Source organism: Hypanus sabinus, chromosome 14 (assembly GCF_030144855.1).
Source record: "Hypanus sabinus isolate sHypSab1 chromosome 14, sHypSab1.hap1, whole genome shotgun sequence".
Taxonomy (NCBI): domain Eukaryota; kingdom Metazoa; phylum Chordata; class Chondrichthyes; order Myliobatiformes; family Dasyatidae; genus Hypanus; species Hypanus sabinus.
Genome location: NC_082719.1, coordinates 3,519,253 through 3,540,696, shown reverse-complemented (window position 1 = coordinate 3,540,696; position 21,444 = coordinate 3,519,253). Strand labels below are relative to the sequence as shown.

General features: G+C 35.5%; 1 protein-coding gene across 2 annotated transcripts in view; it reads left to right on the top strand.

Annotated features, from left to right (window-relative positions):
• The window catches only part of tmem175 (transmembrane protein 175), a 40,447-nt gene extending 20,331 nt beyond the window's left edge, over positions 1-20,116 (top strand). The window contains exons 7-11 of one of the 2 annotated variants that reach the window (XM_059988706.1): positions 3,633-3,797; positions 5,523-5,639; positions 13,664-13,742; positions 14,136-14,265; positions 18,458-20,116. In XM_059988706.1, the coding sequence (XP_059844689.1) occupies positions 3,633-3,797; positions 5,523-5,639; positions 13,664-13,742; positions 14,136-14,265; positions 18,458-19,115 (1,149 nt within the window). In that variant the 3' untranslated portion in view covers positions 19,116-20,116. The remainder of the gene's footprint in view (positions 1-3,632; positions 3,798-5,522; positions 5,640-13,663; positions 13,743-14,135; positions 14,266-18,457) is intronic. The other variant, XM_059988707.1, reaches the window with a different exon arrangement.
• The last annotated feature ends 1,328 nt before the right edge of the window (positions 20,117-21,444 follow it).

Below are 21,444 nucleotides of genomic sequence, written 5' to 3'. Positions count from 1 at the left end.
GCACTTTTCCTCCTCGGTCCCTCGTTTCAATTAAACCCATCAATATCCTGCTAGTCACTCTATCGGCCAGGACCTGGTGTGATTGTCTAAAATGTATCACCTCACACTTATCTGAGCTGAACTCCATTTGTCATTCCTCAGCCCATCTCCCTAACTGATCAAGATCTCTGTAATTCATTGTAACTTTCTACACTGTCAACAAGGCACCTCAATTTAGTATCATTAGCAAACTTGCTGATCATGCCTTATACATTCGTATCTGAATCATTTATGTTCTGTGCACAATGCAAACAGAGGCCCCAACACTGACACCTCAGGCACAGGCCTCCAGTGAGAGAATCAATCTTCAGTAATTATCCTCTGCTTCCTATCGTTGAGCCAATTCTGAATATGCCTCATGAGCTTCCCCTGATCCCCTGTGATCACATCTTCCAGATCAGCTTGCCACGTGGGACCTTGTTTAAAAATCTCCACATAGACAATATCCACTGCCCAACCATCATCTATCCTCTTACTTCCTCTTAAAAAAAAACCCAAATGAGTCGTCAGATATAGCCTCCCATACACAATCACCATGCTGTCTATTCCTGATTAGTCTTGACTAACTGAGTGATGGTAGGTTCTGCCCCTCAGTATTCCCTCCAGTGATTTCCCTACCACTAAAGTGAGGCTTCCAGCCTGTAATTCCCTGGCTTGTCCTTGATACCCTTGAGCATATCCTGCTGCTTCCATTTGTGCAAGTCTACATAAATGAAACAAATTGCTAAGTGGGTTTATTATTGTCACATGACAAGGTACAGTGAAAGACATGTTTTGTATACAGGCAGTCCCCGGGTTACAAACGAGTTCCATTCTAGAGTCTGTCTTTAAGTCGGATTTGTACGTAAGTCGGAACAGGTACATCCGGTATTATTTAGTGTCAGTTAGTCAAACGTTTGTATACTAAGACTTAGTATATATTTCACCTTTCTATGCATATAAAACACTTAAGAAACATATGTATTTAAATAATTAAACCACTGCGTTGCTTAATAATAATTGTAGCTTTCATCAGGGCAGGGCCTCTCACATGATCCATTATTCTTACTTTATCCTTTACCTGTATCCTTTAAAGTTGTTCCAATTGTTGACCGACTGTAGCCTAAAGCTTCTCCTTTTTTTTTGTAATTTATTTTTTTATTGAAGTTCATCATCAAACATTTCTATAAGATGTATTTCAGACATAGTACATATATATCAAATAATCATATATATTACAAATCTCCACAAAGTATTTATCTGAGGTGGACACTTATAGAAAAGAGTGGAGTAGGGAGTGATCTTTTTTTTTACAACAGATTCATTGATTTGTGACAATAAAATCAGTCCTATGAGGCATTATGTAGTTAAACCATTTTTCACAGTATGAATCAAATTGTTCCAGCTTATGATTAACAGATGCTGTTATCTTCTCCATTTTGTAAATGTCCATTGTAATTTCCATCCATGTATTTAAAGTTGGGCTCTCCTGTAATAACCATTTCCTAGTAATAACCAGCCACCAACAGTATATTCATTAAATATTTATCTCTTTTCAACCATTCTTGAGGTACATATCCAAAATATATGGTCTTACTCTCTAAGGGTATTTCACATTTAAAGATGTCTTATAGGGCGTTGTGTATCCCCCTCCAATAGTTTTTGATAACAGGGCTGTCCCAAAAAATATGATAATGATTTGCATTTTGATTTCCACAATTTCTCCAGCAAACAGGGAGGTTACTATCATAATGGGATTTCTGAGAGGGTGTAATGAAATATCTTATCAAGTTTTTCCTCCCTCCATTTCTGTGAACTAGTACACTTTCATTGATACCTCCATACTGTTGTCCATTCTTCCTCAGATATAATTATCCCTCCTTCCTTCTCCCATTTTGTTTTAATGTATGAAGTCGAATGTGTTTTAAGATTTGACAGCCCCTTATACATGCTTGACATGATTCTTCTACCATTATCTGAATTATATGCTTTTCTAAACAGCTCTATCAAGCATGTACTTGCCTTCGTTATATTTTAAGCGTCTTATTAACATTGTCGCATCTGTAAATACCGATAAAGATCTTGTTTTTCTAGTAAGTGTTTCTCTTTAAACATTTCAAAACTGAACAGTATTCCTTCTTTCATTATGTTGCAAAGAACTGTTATTCCTTTAGCTGTCCAGTCCTTAAATCTAGCATCCAACTTATTTAGTGTAAAATCCGAGTCATATGCACACCATTTAAGAATTGCAATATCTTCCTCTAGATTATATTCTTTTATAGTAGTTTTCCATATTTTAAGAGTCAATTTCACCCATGGGTTATCAATAATATTTGTGTACCTTTGCAGGTTGTTATCTGTCAAAATTGCTTGTATGGGGATGGAAAGTACCCGCTCCTCAATGTTTTTCCATTGAGCGTCATATGATGGGTTGCACCAACATATCACAGCTCTCAACTGTGCTGCAAAATAATAATCTCTAAAAGAAGGTAGGCCCCATCCCCCACTTCTCCTTTGCTAATTGCAAAGTTTTGAGACGAACTCTAGGCCTTTTACCCTGCCAAATATACCTTGTTAGCATCTTGTTCCATTCATTGAATTGATTTTGATTAATCTCTATTGGTAGGGTCTGAAAGAGATATAACAGTCTGGGCAGTATATTCATTTAATAGACTCAATCCTTGAACTGAGACTGAAAAAAGGAATCAAGTTCCATCTTGCCACATCTTCCTTAATTTTTTTATATAAAGGCTGATAATTACATTCTGATAATTTTGCTAAATCTTTTGGCATAATGATGCCCAAATATTTGAAAGACTCTGTATGCCATGCCCAGGGGTATCAACTTCCAATATCTTTTGGTGGGCTATAGTAATATGAAAGTAATTGGCTTTTCCAATGACCGATGGCATTTCACTTCTTTCCAATCACTTTATTATTTCCACTTTATTTTCAATCATGATCGTTTTCTGTCAGCGGAACAGAAAGCTGCAGATTTTATGTTCTATCACTGAGCAGCAGTCTGATTGGCCTATCAGAGTTCTCTTTAGGAACCAGTTGACTTGATCAGCATTTCTGACCTGGCTATTGTTCACGATCGCACTTAATAAAAAAAAAATACAGGAGCAGCCGCAGGTTACTGATCTTGTGCTGCTCTGGGTCCTAAAGTCCATCCTCACTGAGAAAGGTTAAATGGGACAAGTGGGGGCGGTGCCGACTGGAAAGCGGTGGGGGGGGGGGGGGTGGTCAGGGTGAATCTTGCTAAGAAATATTTAAGCCAAATACAAAGTTACACACTCAACACAGTATTAACGGTAATGACTTAAAATGGCGGACGGCGTTCTCCTCCCTCCGTTCGTAAATACGAATTGTCAGTAAGTCAGACATTTGTAACTTAGGGAATGCCTGTATTGTCCATACAGATCAAATCATTACAATGGTACATTGAGGTAGTACTAGGTAAAACAGTAACAAGAATGCAGAACACAGTGGTTCAATCACAGAGATACAAGAATACATTCAAAAATGTATGCTTTTGATGTCATTAACTGTCATATTCATGTAATTATGTTAGAGAAAGTAACATCTGATTTCTTCCTTTAATTCCATAACAGGCTATAATTGTAATCTATGGATTCCACCAACCTTATTTATTGAATGCCCATGTTTGTGCATTAGAAGATCGAAATTCATATAAGTACCAAATTCTAAAGGTGACTTTACAAGCACCTGTTCTGTTCTTCATAGCAGGAATCATATCTTTCATCTATTGTCCTGTGGTAAGTTTCGTTTTGTGGATCTATATATGATTGGTCAATCCGGAACCATATTTGAAAAGAATATTCCTGTAACTAAATTCAGGACTAATGGTACATGCGAATGCAGTAATTCAGTTGGTTACATTATGGTCTAGCACAAAAGTACATCATCTGCTGAAAGATGTTGGTTCCGATGATGTTGATGTACTGATTGATTTAGAAGAGTTAAATGCCCTGATGCCTCATTTGTTTTAACTCTCACAATTGACATTGTCGAATATGAGCAGAAAGCTCTTACAGTAAACTTATCAAAGAAAAATGTCATAATCAGACTAAGATGTTGAATGTTATGGGCCAGATTCATACCGCTTATCCTGGCAAAGTACAGATAATGAAATGTGTGAAGAGCTTTTCATATCTGTCTCTATACTATAGGTACACTGCATTTAATGAAATTTGATCAACAAATGATGCATCACCTTAGAGACTGAATAATTTGAAAGGAACAATTACTCTCATAATTTCTAATTCTTGTTTAGTAGAGTATAATATTCAAATTTGATTGAGAGCTGTTTTTTTGAGGCTTTTCTGGTAATCTCAGGAGCCAAAAAAAAATCTTTTACAGAAGATTGAAGTACTCAATTATGATAAAAATTCAGGCTTTATTGCCATTCCATATACAGAGTTATAATTAATTAGAGGTACAATGCAGAACAAATCTTTTCACCGCAGTGAGCCATCCGACAACCTCCCTATTTAACCCTCGGCTAATAACTAACTGGTCTGCCTTTGGAATGTGGGAAGAAACAGAGCACACAGAGGAAACCCACATGCTTACCGGAAGGATGTACGAACTCCTTACAAACAGCATTGGAATCGAACATCGAACTCTGAGCTCTAACGCTGCAAGCTGTAATAGCAACGCACTAGCCACTATCCCACTGTGGCATTGCGGACTATTTTGGAATTTTGCATAGAATTGAGTATTTTCCTAGAGCGTGTAAATCCCTGACTAATTACCACCTGCATTCAAAAAGTTTTAATATGTTGTTAATTATATTGACTAGACCATTATTAACTAGTTGCTCTATTACAGGACTGATAATGAAATTTCCCGAATACAGTGGTGGAATTTAAACTTCACAGTTTAGACATAATATCTGGGAAATTTAGTTCAGTTGATTAAATAATCTGGAGTAAGGAGACAGTTTCAGTGAAGGCAAACGTGAAACCAACACAAAGTCTTTAAAAGTTTTTTGGCTTGCTGCTAAGGAAGGTATGAACTGTATTTGACTCCACACCAAGAGAATGTGGCTGATTCTGAACTAACCCTTGATATGGCCGGGTGAGCCACACAATTGTTAAAACTGTTGTATTGAAACATAATGAGTAAACTGACAGGCTACTCAACATGGATTTTGCACCAGACTCAGGCATAATAAAGGTACACTTAACCCACTCAATTCCACAATATCCTCCTTGCACTTCTGAAGTTTTATGTCTAAATTGAAAAAGCTTTCCATGGCAAGTCATAGTTATAAATGTACAATCAACTATTTATGGTCTTCCATCATGGTTTCAGCAGGTGTAGTAGAACATCAGTATATAGTTGGAAGGGGATTGCTCAGGGAATCCTGACTCCACACACATGAACTCTCTGTGGTACCAGTCAAAAATGATCAATAAACCCTCCTATTGATTACCAGATCCCTCAGCTAATGAAATAATATTCTTACGTTTTGGCAGCAGCATTACAGGGGCAGCAAGGAAACAGAGTATGCTTGGATTTGGAGGACCATCATCAAGAATGAGCTGATGCTGCAGTCCTGTACAAGTAGCTACAGACAGTACCTGCAGCATATGGTAGGGGAACTAATAGAAGGGGAAGAAAGTTCCATGACAGGATTGGTAGTTTTTAAAATACTGCAAGATGATTGATATTTAATGAGCAGCTGTACTGAGAGAAACTAACTTTGCATAAGTGGGCTCCCATAAAGGAACACTAGATATATTTCTGCCATCAAATCGAATGTCCTTTACAGAGTTCTGTGAAACATGTTCCATTAAAGGATTTCATTTCAAATGTATGCAGTGGTGACCATAGTTATAATGAATAAAAAAGGAATTGTGTGCCCATACGTTCTTTACCACTACTCACACATCAAAGTATAAATTTAGCACTAACGATTATGTAACTTACATATTACATTCAAATTCTAGTACATAGTTATGCATATTCATTGACCTATGTACAATGATGAAGTAAGAGATTATAATAGCCCAAATCTTCCATATAAAAAGCCAGCATTCTGTGAAGAACTGTTTTCACGGGGGACGTCATGTGATGACGTAGGATCGAGACGTGGAAATCCAGCTATCCCGTAAAAAACCAGTAAAATAACGTTTCAGTGAAGAAAAGTTAGTAAATACTTTTTTAAAACTACTTATTCAGGATTGTCTTAAGATATGCCTCCTAAACAGAAGCAGAAGAAAACTACTACTTTGAAGACAACACAAGTTGGAAAAGAATCAAGGCCGGTCGCTATGAAAGAGCCTCTGGCTCAACTGCATTTTACCTCTGGCGATACAGAACAGGAAACTGCAGTAACATCAACCGTTTCCAAAAAAAAAGAGCAACAGGAATTGCGCATGCGTGAAGGAAGGGGCATGCGCAAACACGAGCAACCCAAACTACAAATCCCAGCTATGATCAGAACTGAAAGTGAAAGTGAAAATGAGGTGGAATCAGATTCTCTGGATAAATCAGATGAAGATGAATAGACAAAGAAGAGCAACAGGAAGAGGTTGGAAATGATGGAGATATAAGAAAAACTTTGGTGCAAATAATGCATGAATTAAAAGCATTAAAAGTAATTTTAAAAGATATTAAAATATGAAGATTATGTTTGATAAAATGTTGAAAAGATAGGACAAAATGGACAAGAGAATTAAAAACTTGGAAGAAACATTGGGAGACACCATTGATAGAGTGAATAAAATGGAAGATAATATTTCTGCCTGGACAACAGAAAGAAAACAGTTGTTGGAAAAAGTGGATGTGCTTGAAAATTTTAGCAGACGAAACAATATTAAGATTGTTGGACTTAAAGAAGGTATAGAGGGAGAGGATCCAATAAATTTTTTTCAAAAATGGATCCCGGAAATTTTGGAAATGGAAGAAGGAACCCAGTTAATTGAAATTGAAAGGGCTCACAGAGCCTTAAGACCAAGGCCTCAAGTTGATCAAAACCCACGATTAATCTTGATAAAATGCTTAAGATATCAAGATAAAGAAAAGATCCTGAAGGCGGCTCCCAATATGCCAGAAAGAGAAACAGGCCATTGATGATAGAAGGGAAAACAGTTCTTTTCTGTCCTGATATAAGTTATGACCTTTTGAAGGGAAAGAAGGAATTTAACCCAGCGAAAAAAGTTTTATGGGAAAAAAGGCTATAAATTTATATTGCGCCACCCGGCAACCCTGATAATTTTTTTGGATGACAGAGAAAGAAGATTTTTTTACTGATTATCGGGATGCAGAAGAATTCGCACAAGAACTCCCAAATATTCGCTAATTACAGTCAAAGGTTTAAAAGTGAAACGGATTAAAGATGAAAATAGGGACAGTGAGTGGAACTGATGGATGTTTAAGGACAGAAGAATATTTAAATATATTCTTAATTATATGATACAGGGGAGAAAGGTTAAAATTTGAGAAATATTAATCGAGAGTAGTGATATTTTTTTCTTTCTATACTTTTTTATGTTATGGGGGAGCTGGAGGAACTTCAGATCGATTGCTACGGGATTCACGTGTGTAATCATGGTGATTGCCAGGGGAGAAAGGTTAAAATTTGAGAAATATTAATCGAGAGTAGTGATATTTTTTTCTTTCTATACTTTTTTATGTTATGGGGGAGCTGGAGGAACTTCAGATCGATTGCTACGGGATTCACGTGTGTAATCATGGTGATTGCCATGACCCGTACAACGGAGGGGGGTAATGTTGTGTTTTTTTCATTCACAACATTAATCTATTTCTCTTTTACCTTTCTTTTTTTGCCTGGACAATCGGGGGGGGGGGGTGAGACACATAGCAACGTGAAGAATTTTAAAAAGATTCCCCAAGGTACTCTGAAAGTTGAAAGATTAGGTATTATTATAGATTGGAGTAAACCTGTTAAAAATAATGACTAATTTTACTGAATTTTTTAAAGTTTTAATGTTAATGGGCTTAATGGACCAGTGAAAAGAAAAAGAATTTTAATGTATATTAAGAAAATGAAAATAAATATAGCTTTTTTACAAGAAACACACTTAACAGAGATAGAATATCAGAAATTAAAGAGAGATTGGGTCGGAAATGTTATCGCAGCTTCATTTAACTCAAAAGTGAGGGGAGTTGCAATTTTGGTTAATAAAACTTTACCAATTAAAATACAAAATGTATTAATTGATTCTGCGGGGAGATACGTTATTATTGTCAAATTTTTTCAGAACTATGGACTCTTATGTATATTTATGCACCAAATGAAAATGATGTAAAATTGATACAAGAGGCCTTTTTGAATTTGGCTGATGCATATGACAAAATATTAGTAGGTGGAGATTTTAATTTTTGTTTAGACCCAGTTTTAGATAGATCAACAACGGTTGTTACAAAATCATAAGTAGCAAAATTAACTTTATCATTGATGAAAGATTTAAATTTGATTGATATATGGAGAAGAATTAATCCAAAAGAAAGAGATTATTCATTTTATTCAAATAGACATAAAACTTATTCAAGGATAGATTTTTTTCTATTATCAATGAATATTCAAGACAGAGTGAAAAATATGGAATATAAAGCAAGAATATTGTCAGACCATTCCCCTTTGATAATGACAATGATAATGATGGATAAAGAAGAATCGATTTACAGATGGAGATTTAATTCAATATTAGTAAAACGTCAAGATTTTTGTGATTTCATGAACAAGCAGATTCAGTTTTTTTTAGATACAAATTTACATTCAGTTGATGATAAATTTATATTATGGGAAGCAATGAAGGCATATTTGAGAGGTCAGATAATAAGTTATACTTCTAAAATTAAGAAGGAATATATGGTAGAAACAGATCAATTGGAGAAAGAGATTACAAAATTAGAAAAAGAATCTCAAAGATATATGACAGAAGAAAAAAGCAGACAACTTGTTAACAAGAATTTACAATATAATACACTTCAGACATACCGAACAGAGAAAGCAATTATGAGAACTAAACAGAGATATTACAAACTAGGTAAAAGATCACACAAGGTTCTTGCTTGGCAGTTAAAAACAGACCAGACTTCCAAAACGATAAATGCAATTAGGACAAGTGTAAATAAAATTACTTATAAACCTTTAGAAATTAATGAAATTTTTAAGAATTTTTATTCTGAACTGTATCAATCAGAATCGCAAAATGATAATGTTGAGATAGAAAGTTTTTTATCACAAATAACTCTCTCAAAATTGAATTCGGAAGAACAGAAGGGATTAGATGTGCCTTTTACATTAAAAGAGGTCGAAGAAGCTCTAGGATCACTTAAGAGTAATGAATCCCCAGGAGAAGATGGTTTTCCGCCTGAATTTTACAAAAAGTTTAAAGATTTACTAATTCCTCCTTTTATGGAGTTAAGACGCCAAGCGGAAAGAACACATAAATTTCCAGAATCTTTATCGACAGCTATTTTAATAGTATTGCCAAAAAAAAATAGAGATCTTTTAAAGCCAACATCATATAGACCTATTTCTTTGTTGAACACTGACTATAAAATAATAGCAAAAATTTTATCTAATAGATTATCTAAATACTTACCAAAATTAATACATATGGATCAAACAGGATTTATCAAAAATAGACAATCGGCAGATAATGTAACTCGATTACTTAGTATAACTCATCTGGCACAAAAGAGGGAGGAAATGAGTGTGGCAGTTGCTTTGGATACAGAATAAGCATTTGATAGATTGGAATGAGATTTTTTATTTAAGGTACTGGAAAAGTATGGGTTAGGAAAATCTTTTATAAAATGGATTAAAACCTTAAATACTAATCCCAAAGCTAAAGTAATGACAAATGGTCAAATTTCAACATCATTTCAGTTAACAAGGTCAACTAGACAAGGTTGTCCATTATCACCTGCTTTGTGTTGGCGATAGAACCATTAGCTGAATTAATTGGAACAGACCCAGATATTATGGGTTTCAGAGTTAACCAGGAGGAAAATAAGATTAATTAATTTGCTGACGATGTTTTGCTTTATTTAACAAACCCATTATATTCGCTGCGTAAATTATCTTCTAGATTGGAAGAATATGGGAAAATATCAGGCTACAAAATAAATTGGGATAAAAGTGAAATTCTACCCCTTACTAAAGGAGATTATAGTCAATGTCAATTAATAACTCAGTTTAGATGGTCGATAAATGGTATAAAATATTTAGGTTTAAGAGTTGATAATGATATAAAGAATTTATATAAATTAAATTATTTACCATTATTGAAAAAAATTCAAGAAGATCTTGATAAATGGATGATGTTACCAATAACATTAGTAGGCAGAGTAAATGCTGTAAAAATGAATGTATTCCCTAAATTACAATATTTATTCCTAACCCTACCAATACAATTACTGCAGAAGTTTTTTCAAGAGTTAAATAAATGTGTGAGGAAGTTCCTTTGAAAAGGTAAGATGTCAAGAATATCGTTGGAAAAATTGACATGGAAATTTGGCCTAGGAGGGTTACAAATTCCAAACTTTAAAAATTATTATAAAGCAAATCAACTTAGATTTATTGCATCTTTTTTTGATGAAGATAAACCGGCATGGATTAGAATAGAACTAGATAAAATAGGAGAAAACATACCAGAAGATTTTATATTTAAGTGGGAATCTAAATGGATACGGGAAAAGAAAGAATCTCCTATATTAAAACATTTGATTGATTTATGGAATAAGATAAATGTTGTTGATGAGATAAAGAAATCTTTATTAGCAAAGAGACCTTTAATTCAAAATAAACTTATTCCTTTTACAATGGATAACCAACTTTTATACAACTGGTTTCAAAAAGGGATTAGGTATATAGGAGATTGTTTTGAAGGCGGTATATTAATGTCATTTGATCAATTAAAGAATAAATATAAAATATCAAACAACACTTTATTTGTTATTTCCAATTAAGGGCTTATTTAAGAGATAAATTGGGTCAAACAATGTTATTGCCGAAACCTAATGAAAATAGAAATTTTAATTCAAAAAGGAAAAATTTTAAAAATTATTTCTTGTATGTATAGTTTGATTCAAAAGCAGGCAATTAAACAAGGAATTCATAAGTCAAGACAAAAATGGGAAACTGATTTGAATATTAAAATTGAAGGAACAAATTGGCCAAGACTATGTCTTGACAGTATGACAAATACAAAAAATGTCCGGCTAAGACTAGTGCAATATAATTTTTTACATCATTTATATATTACACCACAAAAAATAAATAAATTAAACCCAAATTTATCTGATCAGTACTTCCGATGTAATCAAGAAATTGGTACTTTTTTACATTCTACTTGGTCTTGTTTTAAAATTCAACCTTTTTGGACAAATTTAAGAGTTTTACTGGAACAAATTATTGGAATACAATTTCCACATAATCCAACATTATTTTTACTAGGTGATATTGAAGGGATAAAATCAAAATCCAAATTGAATAAATATCAGAAAGAATTCATAAAAATTGCATTGGCAGTAGCCAAAAAGGCTATTGCAGTTACTTGGAAATTGGATTCATACTTAAGTATAGATCGTTGGAAGAATGAAATTTTTAGCTGCATTCCACTTGAAAAAATTACATAATTTAAGAGATAAATATGAAATATTTCTGAAAATTTGGTGTCCTTATTTACAAAAGAGGATTAAATATATAGGTGCTCTGAAGATAAAATTATTGGTTATCTGAGGAAAGAAATAAATATACAAATTAAAGCTATTATGAACTCCATGGAGTATGTGGGGATCTTCCAATATCCAGGCCTTCCTTCCTTCCTTCCCCCCTCCCTCCCTCCTTCCCTCCCTCCCTTTTTTTCTATAGGGATATGTTGGGTGGGGGGGGGGTTAAGGGGAAGGGGGAAGGGTTGATAATTTTTTTCTTTCTGTAACCAATTTGAAAATTCAATTTTAAAAATTTATTAAAAAAAAGAACTCTTTTCACTTCAAAAGTTCAAAGTACATTTATTATCAAAATATGTATGCATTAAACAACCCTGAGATTCTTATTCCCACAGACAGCCACAAAACACAGAAATATCATGGAACCCATTCAAAGAAAACAAACAGAATATGCAAAAAAAAGAACCATTTGCACTAGTGGCAAAAAAATTATCAAAAAAACACAGAATATAAAACATCAAACCACAGAGTCCTTCAAACAGTCTAACAATGTTCAGTTTAGTTCAGCTCATTTCAGTTTAGTGTTGTGTTGTTCATTGACTCAGTCTGCCAGAATCAAAGCTGCAATAAAAAAGGGAGTAACTGGAGACCTAAGATTTTGGCACCATTCTCTGGAGATACTGAGCAAGAGCGAGAGGGTGAGACCAGTTAAATGCAAGCACTTTCCTCCAGAGCAGCAAGCAAGAGGGAGAGAGAAAGACTGGTCAAACACAGCACCTTCTTCTGGCAGAAGCGAGCAAGATGGAGAAAGAGACCAGTCCATCAAATGAGGCACCTTCGTCTGGTAGTGAGTGAGAGGGAGAGAGAGAGACTGGTAAAATACTGGCTGATGATGCTGAATACCCACTTGCCCTCTGCTTTCATCCTCATTGACTTCAATCTTGCTCACCATTTTAATCAGTGAGAAATGAAGTCAATCATGGGTTCACACTCCGTCTCCAGGCTGCACAGTCTGTACCAAACTCCTTCAGAGACAGCAGAGTGCCAGATCACTCAACCAGCCAAAAAAATCAAACCATCTAAATGTGAATCTCAGGTTCCAACCACACACAGCTTAGTAGTAGAATCATATTTGAAAGAAGAAGAAATAAACGAACTAGTTTCATGAACTGATGGACATTGCAGTTTGTCGCATTGTTCACTGGTGCCATATTCCCATACATACGTTTGGGATTCTCGCACAACTGCATGTAAACACAGGAAAATTGAATTCCTGCACAGTTAATGGCTACTGACCATGTTCTGTGGCTAACACTCATCAAATCCAGTGGTGAACACAAATCTGCTTTGATCCAACTTATGATGGAAAAGCTTCCTGCAGAATCTAAAGTGATACTCAGGCCAGCATAGTCATCATGGTGGGCAATGAATTGGTATGGCATAGGAATTTGATCCTGTCATCTGTTGCTGTTTGTGTGGTGTTTGCACATTGCTCTGCTTAGCACTGGCAAGGATCCTGTGGTGAAATAATAAGCAAGGTTTCATATATTTCTGTGTTTCATTTTTAATAGTCTTTACATGTGTGCTTGTAAGTGAGAGGCATATTCAGAAACAGTCTTGTATCCTCACAAACAATCTTTTTGATATTTGGTAAATGCAAGGCCAAGACAGCCAAATGCCAAAGGAATGTTATATGAGGAACATTAGGATAAAAAATAGGCAGACTTAGACAGTGTAAGAGCTTGCCAGTTAAGTCTGACGTGCTTCCCAGATGAAATTTGTGCCATAGGATCCCTCCAAGCTAGGCTGTATTTTATTGGTCAGGTGGTATAATGAGCAAAATAGCTCCTCTATGCTGTATGACTAAACTTTGTTTTTTCTCATGTAAATTAAATTACCACAGGTATCTTTTTCTGCATTGTGGTGTGATCTCACATTGATTTGATTATTGAAACATTATTCTTCACAGGCATATGTAGTGCTTGCACTTGTCATCTTTCTCCCGTACGTTACTCAGATTACACAGTGGTGTGGAAACAAAATAAAGGGTGAGTATTTGAAATGTTAAGATCGTGCAAAGTCTGTTTCTGGCATTCCTGGTGTGTTTATAGCTCTATAATCATATTTAGAAAGTGAAGTTTTAAGGAAGTGCAACCAGAAGCTGCTTGTCCTTTCCTCCCGTTTCTTGTCAATGTCAGAAGATAATTAATGTAGTAGTCATGGAGAGTTTACAACTAAAATACTGTCATTCTTTTGAGAAATATAGTGTTGTGGTAAGAAGTAGTTGGCCAATAATTCAAGCATAAGCCAAGGGAATACAAATTTTAGATCAGTTTTAATGAAGAATTTGTGATTAAGTACTCCAATTGCAAAAATACATTGTGGCAAAAATAAAAAGTATGTAAAAAAAGTTTGTTTATGTATCTTGTTTTCCTTCCAAGGTCGAAAAGAAATACAAAGAGTGCTATTTTACACATTTCATCCGAATGAGCCGCTGAGCAAAGAGCGAGTAGAAGCTTTTAGTGATGGAGTGTATGCTATTGTTGCAACTCTTCTTATCTTAGATATATGGTGAGCTATGTATCTACATTGTGTGCATCATTAGAGTTTTCAACCACTTAACCATATTTTACTTTCTTAGCTGGTTCTTTGCTGGTGTGTTGCTATATTATAGAAACCTTTAACGGATTAATCACCCAAATTTAACACTGAACAGTGATTCCTAACATTGCTATCCCCAATTTCATTAGAAATGGAAGGAAAAAGGTACTGAAGTACTCTTTTGCATTTGCTATCACCTTCCGTGGGCTGGATTACTCTGAATCTGATCTGCTTACCCTGCCCACTAACCACCAACTCCACTCCCCACCTCCGAAACTCCTGTGCTTTTCCCAGAGCTGCATAAGCCATTTGTAGCTTTGTAATATCATGTGACTTGGAGTCCTAGCTGCCTTGTCATTCCAGAGTGGGTCATGGTGGCAACTAGGCCACAGGTGGTGGATACTGAAACTCAGCTTTGGAATGTCCTGGTAGCCTTTCAACATTTTACAGCTGTCAAAAGGCCTTTTAAACTGCTTTTAAATATCTCTGACTGTCAATCACTTAAAAATAAGTCAAATAAAATTAAATATTTTAGAACTAAAAACAAAAAAATTGTTTTAAAAAGCTCAAAACGACTAGAAATTAAACAAAAAATAATAAACATGAACAAATGGTTTGCTTTCTTAATTAAAGTCGATCATTTTTAGTGTAATGCTAGATTATTACCAGAGCAGGATATGAGATTCACTGGTATGTGAACAACAGATCATCTCCAATTTCCATGTGGTAATACTCAGCCATAGAAGTCAAATACATGCTGAGCCATGAATTTGTTCTTGCAATGATTCTGCAGAGAATTATTAACCATAATCTAACATAGTGATTTACTCATGCAGTATTCTGATCTATTCAGTCAAATTTTTAAAAGTTTTACTTTTTTAGCTGTGTTTAATAACTGATAATATTTTAAGCCCTCTTTAAAATTAAAATGTGGTAAAGTTGTTTTTTGAGAGTCATGGATTTTAATAGATCATAGACAATTAATAGCAAATGTATTATGAGTGAGGGAACAGCTATCCAAAAGTAGAGAATTCATAGCATTCTACTCTATAACTGAGCCTCAGGACCCATACAAACCAAATTCAGGAACAGTTATTCCCTTCAACCGTTAGGCTTTTGAACCAAAGGGGATAACTTCACTCAACTTTATTTGCCCCGTCACTGAACTGTTGCTATAACCTATGTACTCACTTTCAAGGAATCCTAGTCTCATGTTCTCAGTATTTATTGGGTTTTTTTGTTATATATTTGCACTGTTTGTTGTCTTTAGCACACTGGTTGTCCACACTGTTGGTGTGGTCCATCGATTGTTATGGTTGTTGGATTTACTGAGAATGCCCACAAGGAAATGGATCTTCTGGTTGTACATGGTGACATGTACGTTCTTTGATAAAAAATTTACTTTCAATTTTGAATTATGTGATGAGTAGCAGTGTTAAATTGCCTCAGTGATTCAGGGAGGCTTTGTGACCGACTAGTCTGAGGACAAGAAAGAATAGTTAACCATTAACAAGTATGTCATACAAGTTCAGCCAATAATGAACAAGGGTATCTTGGGAATTAGCCACCTTGATTAGACATTTTTAGAGGAATCTTAGTTTGATCCTACAGGTAGAAAGTGAACAAAGCTTCAAATGTAGAAAGAAAGAACAGAAGTAAAATCTTCTTGTGGGTACATCAAAATATTAAACATCCAACTGTTATGTAAACCAGGATCATGGAATCAAAACATATACATTTAAATTAATGAAACTGTACAGTATTCAGTTTCCTTTTTCTGGAATTATTCTGGCCTTATTGCTTTTAGAAGTGTTTCCTGCAATTAAATCAGCATTGCCAAAATTGAGCTTTGCTATTTAACGTAGCTGAAAGGAATGTTTCAATAAAAGTGGGTTAATGATTTTGAAAGGGTGGTATAATAATGAGAGCTTTATAGGAGAAGAGAGTGATTTTATTTAGTGATTACTGTTCATTTCCCAGTGGTTATTGAAGCCAACTTTGAACAGTTGCTACTTGTGTGAAAAAGGTAACCCAATAATGTTGATTGCTGAGACATCCAGGATTTTTACGCAGTGAGGATGGAGGAAAAGCAAGACGTATTCAAGTTGTGATAATCCATAATGGAATTTTGAGAGCCAAGTGTTATCCCTACTGCTCTTGTCTGTATGGTTGTGTGAGTCTGCAGGTCTGAAAAATACTACGACAGTTGGCAGTTTACTATAAACTATTCCATATGTAATGCTGGCTGTAGCCACAGGAAGCTTGCATAAAGTATTAAATGGAGGGGGGCTGATCAACTTGTAGATAGCATCAAGCTCCTTGCATGCAGTAGCAGCTACATCTGATTACTCAGTGGAGAGTTCGTGGTGGAGAAAGAAGCTGGCTCAGTTGCCACAGCATTTGAATGAGTTTGTGATTTATTGATCACTGTCAGGATAATATTGTAGGATTCCGCAATGGCAGTGCCAATGAATTTGAAGACAAGGCCAGTATTAGATGAGTCATGATTTTATAGGCTAAGCTGCTCCTCATCTTTCCACTATTAAGTATAATCATGACTGACTATTAAGTAGTAGTGGTATCTAAATTATATAGTAAGGTAACTCTTTTACAAATTGTTATCTTTCAGACTCAAGTGATTTGCTCTCCACCCACTACACATTCCAGCATTTTAAAACACATGGGAGGTTTGCATCTCTCATTTCTCCCCACTGTAGATCTGTATTCACTCCCTAATATAATCCATTAAATTTAAAACTGTAACAAGAAACACGTAGCTGAAGTGACTCAGTGGGTCAGGCAGCATCTGTTGTGGCAGTGGGATAATCAGCAATTCTGTTGGAAACCCTGTATCAGGACTTGGTGTGTAAAGGGGAGGTAGCTAGTGAAAAGGTTGACCGGGACGAGGCATGAACTGGCAAGTGATGGATGAAATAACACACGCAAAATGCTGGAGAAGCCCTTCAGCAGGACTGGAGAAGGATTTTGGCCCAAAACGTCGACTGTTTACTCTTTTCCATAGATGCTGCCTGGCCTGCTGAGTTCCTCTAACATTTTACGTGTGTTGCTCAGATTTCCAGCATTTGGAGATTTTCTCTTCAGTGATAGATGGATACAGGAAAGGTGGGACTGGTGGGTAGCTGGAGTCAGATGAAGAAGGGAAGGGTGAAAATAGCAACAGAAGCTAGATGGCAATTAGTGGAGGGTTACAAATTATGGAATTTGGTAGACTACCTCGCTCCACTGCCCTCTTCACCTGGATCTACCAGTGGCTTGCCAGCTCCAGTTTTACTCCTCCCCTCACCTCGTTATACTGGTTATCTTTCCTTTACATACTGCCATGATGCAGAGTCTTGATCCACAACATCAACCAACCTTTGACTCCAGAAATACTGCCTGACCTACTGAGTTCTTCTAGCAGCTTTTTTTAAAATTTGGGATAGATTCTAGTATCTACAGTCTCTTGTGTCTCAAATTTAAAACTCTCATGATCTATAAGTCAATCCATAAACTATGCATATATATGGCCAGATTTGGGAACAGCTTCTTTCCAACTGTGATAAGACTGCTGAACAGATCCTGACCGGGATCCGGGCCGTACCTTCCAAATATCTAGACCTAATATGCACTACTGTACTTTCCCTTTTCTATTTTCTAATTATGATTTATGATTTAAATTTTTATTATTTTTACTTCGATTTGTACTTCAGGGAGCGCGAAGCGCAGAAACAAATATCACTGTGATGATTGTACGCTCTAGTATCAATTGTGTGGTAACAATAAATTATTTGTATTTGTACATTTTTTCCTCAATGGAATTCCTTTAATGTTGGCCTTCTGAACCATGTCTTCCTTCCGTGATGGCAGAGCTTTTAGATACATCGATGTTCTCATTCCAGCTTGATCTCTAAGTTTTTTATTTTGCTACCTTTCACATTATCTTTTAAAATTGGCTCATAACATGGTATTTTGTGAATAAGTCATGTGTTAGCTTTTCAGATCTATATTTCTACTTCTTCCTTTTCTTAATCTTATTGGCAAGAAAGGAGATCTTTTATGATAAATGCAAAGAGTAACTGAATTCATGTATTAGCTAAAGTGATGGTCATGGTACTAATGGACTGAGTTTTCTTGTAACATTATTGACACATTGTTGTTTCAGTGAGGACAATGTTCCCGAATCGAAAGAAGTTGCAGATAAGTTCCATGGTAAACTCTTCATGGCACTTAGTGAGTATGGTCCGGAATTTTTAGCATATTTTGGTTCATTTGTGACTGTTGGCCTTCTTTGGTTTGTGCATCATTCACTCTTTCTCTACATCACTAAGACAACAAGACTAATGGGCCTTCTGAATACTCTCTCTCTTGCTTTCATTGGTGGACTTCCATTGGCTTTTAGGCTCACTCAAGAATTTGCTGCCAAGTCGCGCAATGAAATTGAGGCCATTCAAATTAATTGCGTTATAATTTTTCTTGCAAGTCTTTTTCAGTTTGCAATATGGATTGTAGCACTTTACAATGAAAAAGAAACCTTGCATCGCCATATCCGTTATGGGGGCAAAGAGCATACATTTATGTTTGCCAAGCTTTCACTTTATCCTTCTGTTGCATTTGTTACATTCTGCTTGACATATATTTTAAGTAGGTTTAGCACACAAATTTTCCATTTGATGCAAATTGTTGTTCCCTTTGCATTTGTTCTTTTACGAATCATTGTCCGAATTACTCTAATTATTGTGAAATGGTTATTTAATCGATTAAAACCAAGGACATCAGTGTTGAAAGAGGAAGAAGAATGTGCCATCTCTGTGAGTGAGTGAGAAGTAAGAAAAGCAGTGTTGCAGTGCATACAACATGGAAATGTTAATTTGGTTGAAAATGTTCTTAAACATATTTGAACTTTGTAATAATTTCCCTCATTATTTTGTTCACAAAACATGTTAATACCTCAAAACTCAAAGTGAAATTTTAAAACTCAAATGTCATTGTATAACACAGTTATGTGGCAACATAGATGATAAAAAATGTTGTAAAATTACATTCCTTGTATATCCAAATAATGTTATTTATTTTGTATCTAATTTTTGTCTAAATATTTTACATGCACCATTTTGTGTAAAAAAAAGGATTTTAATAATTCAGCAATGGTGTAGTTTCAGTGTTATTATTACCATAACAATATTTCTGTGCAATTTTCAATTTTCTGTATTATGTCAAGTTTCATTTTTGTCCTTTTGCTTAACATGAAACAATTTTCAATTTTTTATATTGCATTTTTCTAAAACAACTACAATATTATCTCAGTGACAATTTTACTGTATGCAAAGTAATACTGAAGAAATAAGTTGTTTTAACAATTGATATGTTTTTAAGTATAGAACATTCCAGATAGACTCCTTCACCCTGTGACAATAATTTTCTGAAATAACAGATTTATGTTCCACAGATAAGTCCTTCCATCTTCATGCCTTTTCACAGAACCTGTTATATTTCAAATGATCACCTCCAACAGCATAACTGGTTTTGCTGATATAGCAGTTATTATAACAGGCCTACAAATAAGTTATAGCATGAAGTAATATTTTGAATAAACTGGGAAAATCATTGTATAGTAGAATGGAAATATGTAAAATTCTGCAGTACCTCTTAACCTTTGTCTTAGAAGTCTTCAAATTTATCAGTTGTTAAATAGTCATCTTATTCTTTGTCCATGTTGAACTTTTGTAGTGTTTATTGTCAGATTCTGATTGTTCTAGAATCTGGAAATTTAAGACTACAATGTCAATGTAAGTGAACAGTAATGGCTTTAAATAAATTATGCTCATCAAATAGTGTTGTTTTCATTTCCTTCAAAAGTAATTGGATATAGTCCTTTATTGAGATTGTCACATGAGACGGCCTACCAGAGAGGAGGTGGAAGAGATCGAGGCCTGGTGCCAGGCAAGTAACCTCTTCGTCAATGTCAACAAGATAAAGGAGATGGCTATCGACTTCAGGAGAGCTCACACCACTCACACTCTTCTTTACATTAGCAGCACAGCAGTAGAAATTGTGAGTAGTTTCAATCTCTTGAGAAGACACACCCTGCACAACCTCTCATGGTCCCAGGACGTATCCCACCCAATCAGGAAGGCTAATCCATGCCTCTGCTTTCTGAGGAGGCTGAAGAGAGCTGCATAATGCACATCTATACTCTCATCCTTCTACAGATGCACAGTAGAGAGCATCCAGCTTGCTGCTTCACTGTACGGTACAGAAAATGCTGTACGATGGACAGAAAGGCTTTACAATAGGTAGTCAAAACTGCCCCTGTGCTTCACCAACACCAGGCTATCCACCATTATGGACATATATGCAGAAAGGTGCCAGGAATAGGCCAGCAATATTATGAAGGATCCCACCCATCCTGCTCATGGACTGTTTGTCCCACTCCTGTCAGGAAGGAGGCTTTGTAGCATCCACACCAGGCTCAAAATAAACAGTTACTTTCCCCAAGCAGCAAGCCTAATCAACAGCTCCGGTTACTAACCCCTCCACAGTGCCCATTACCTCTACTTTATCATTTCCTGTCAGAGTCACCTTATGTAGGGACGCTCCTGGACCTAGCATATGATCGATCTATCTATATAAGTTATGTATTTTTATTGTGTTTTTTATTACTGTGTTGTCTTATTGTGATTTTTTTTGTGCTGCATTGGATCAGGAGCAACGATTATTTCATTCTCCTTTACACGTGTACTGGAAATGACATTAAACAATCTTGAACCTAGAATATGAAGACTAAATTCAGTCATGATTAAGAGCTAGCAAATTTCTGCTGCTTTGAATGATCACGTTTGGGAGATCATATTTAAATAAATATGGGAAAAATGCTAGCATGGACGCTGCCCTTAATTCCTTAATAGGGTAAGCACAGTTGAAGTTGGTGCTGGGCTTCCTATTTGAACTGCTACATTTCCCAATGTGAAGGTAGCTGGGATGGAATTGTACTTGATTCTAGACCATATTTTTAATGTCACAGCTAAGATATTGTCAGAGCAGAGTCTTGCTTGTTTCTATGCATCATCCAATTTTTCAGATGATTTACTCTATCAAGCAATTTGGCTGAACAGTAACACCAGTAGTGATAGAGGCTAAAGTGAATTTACA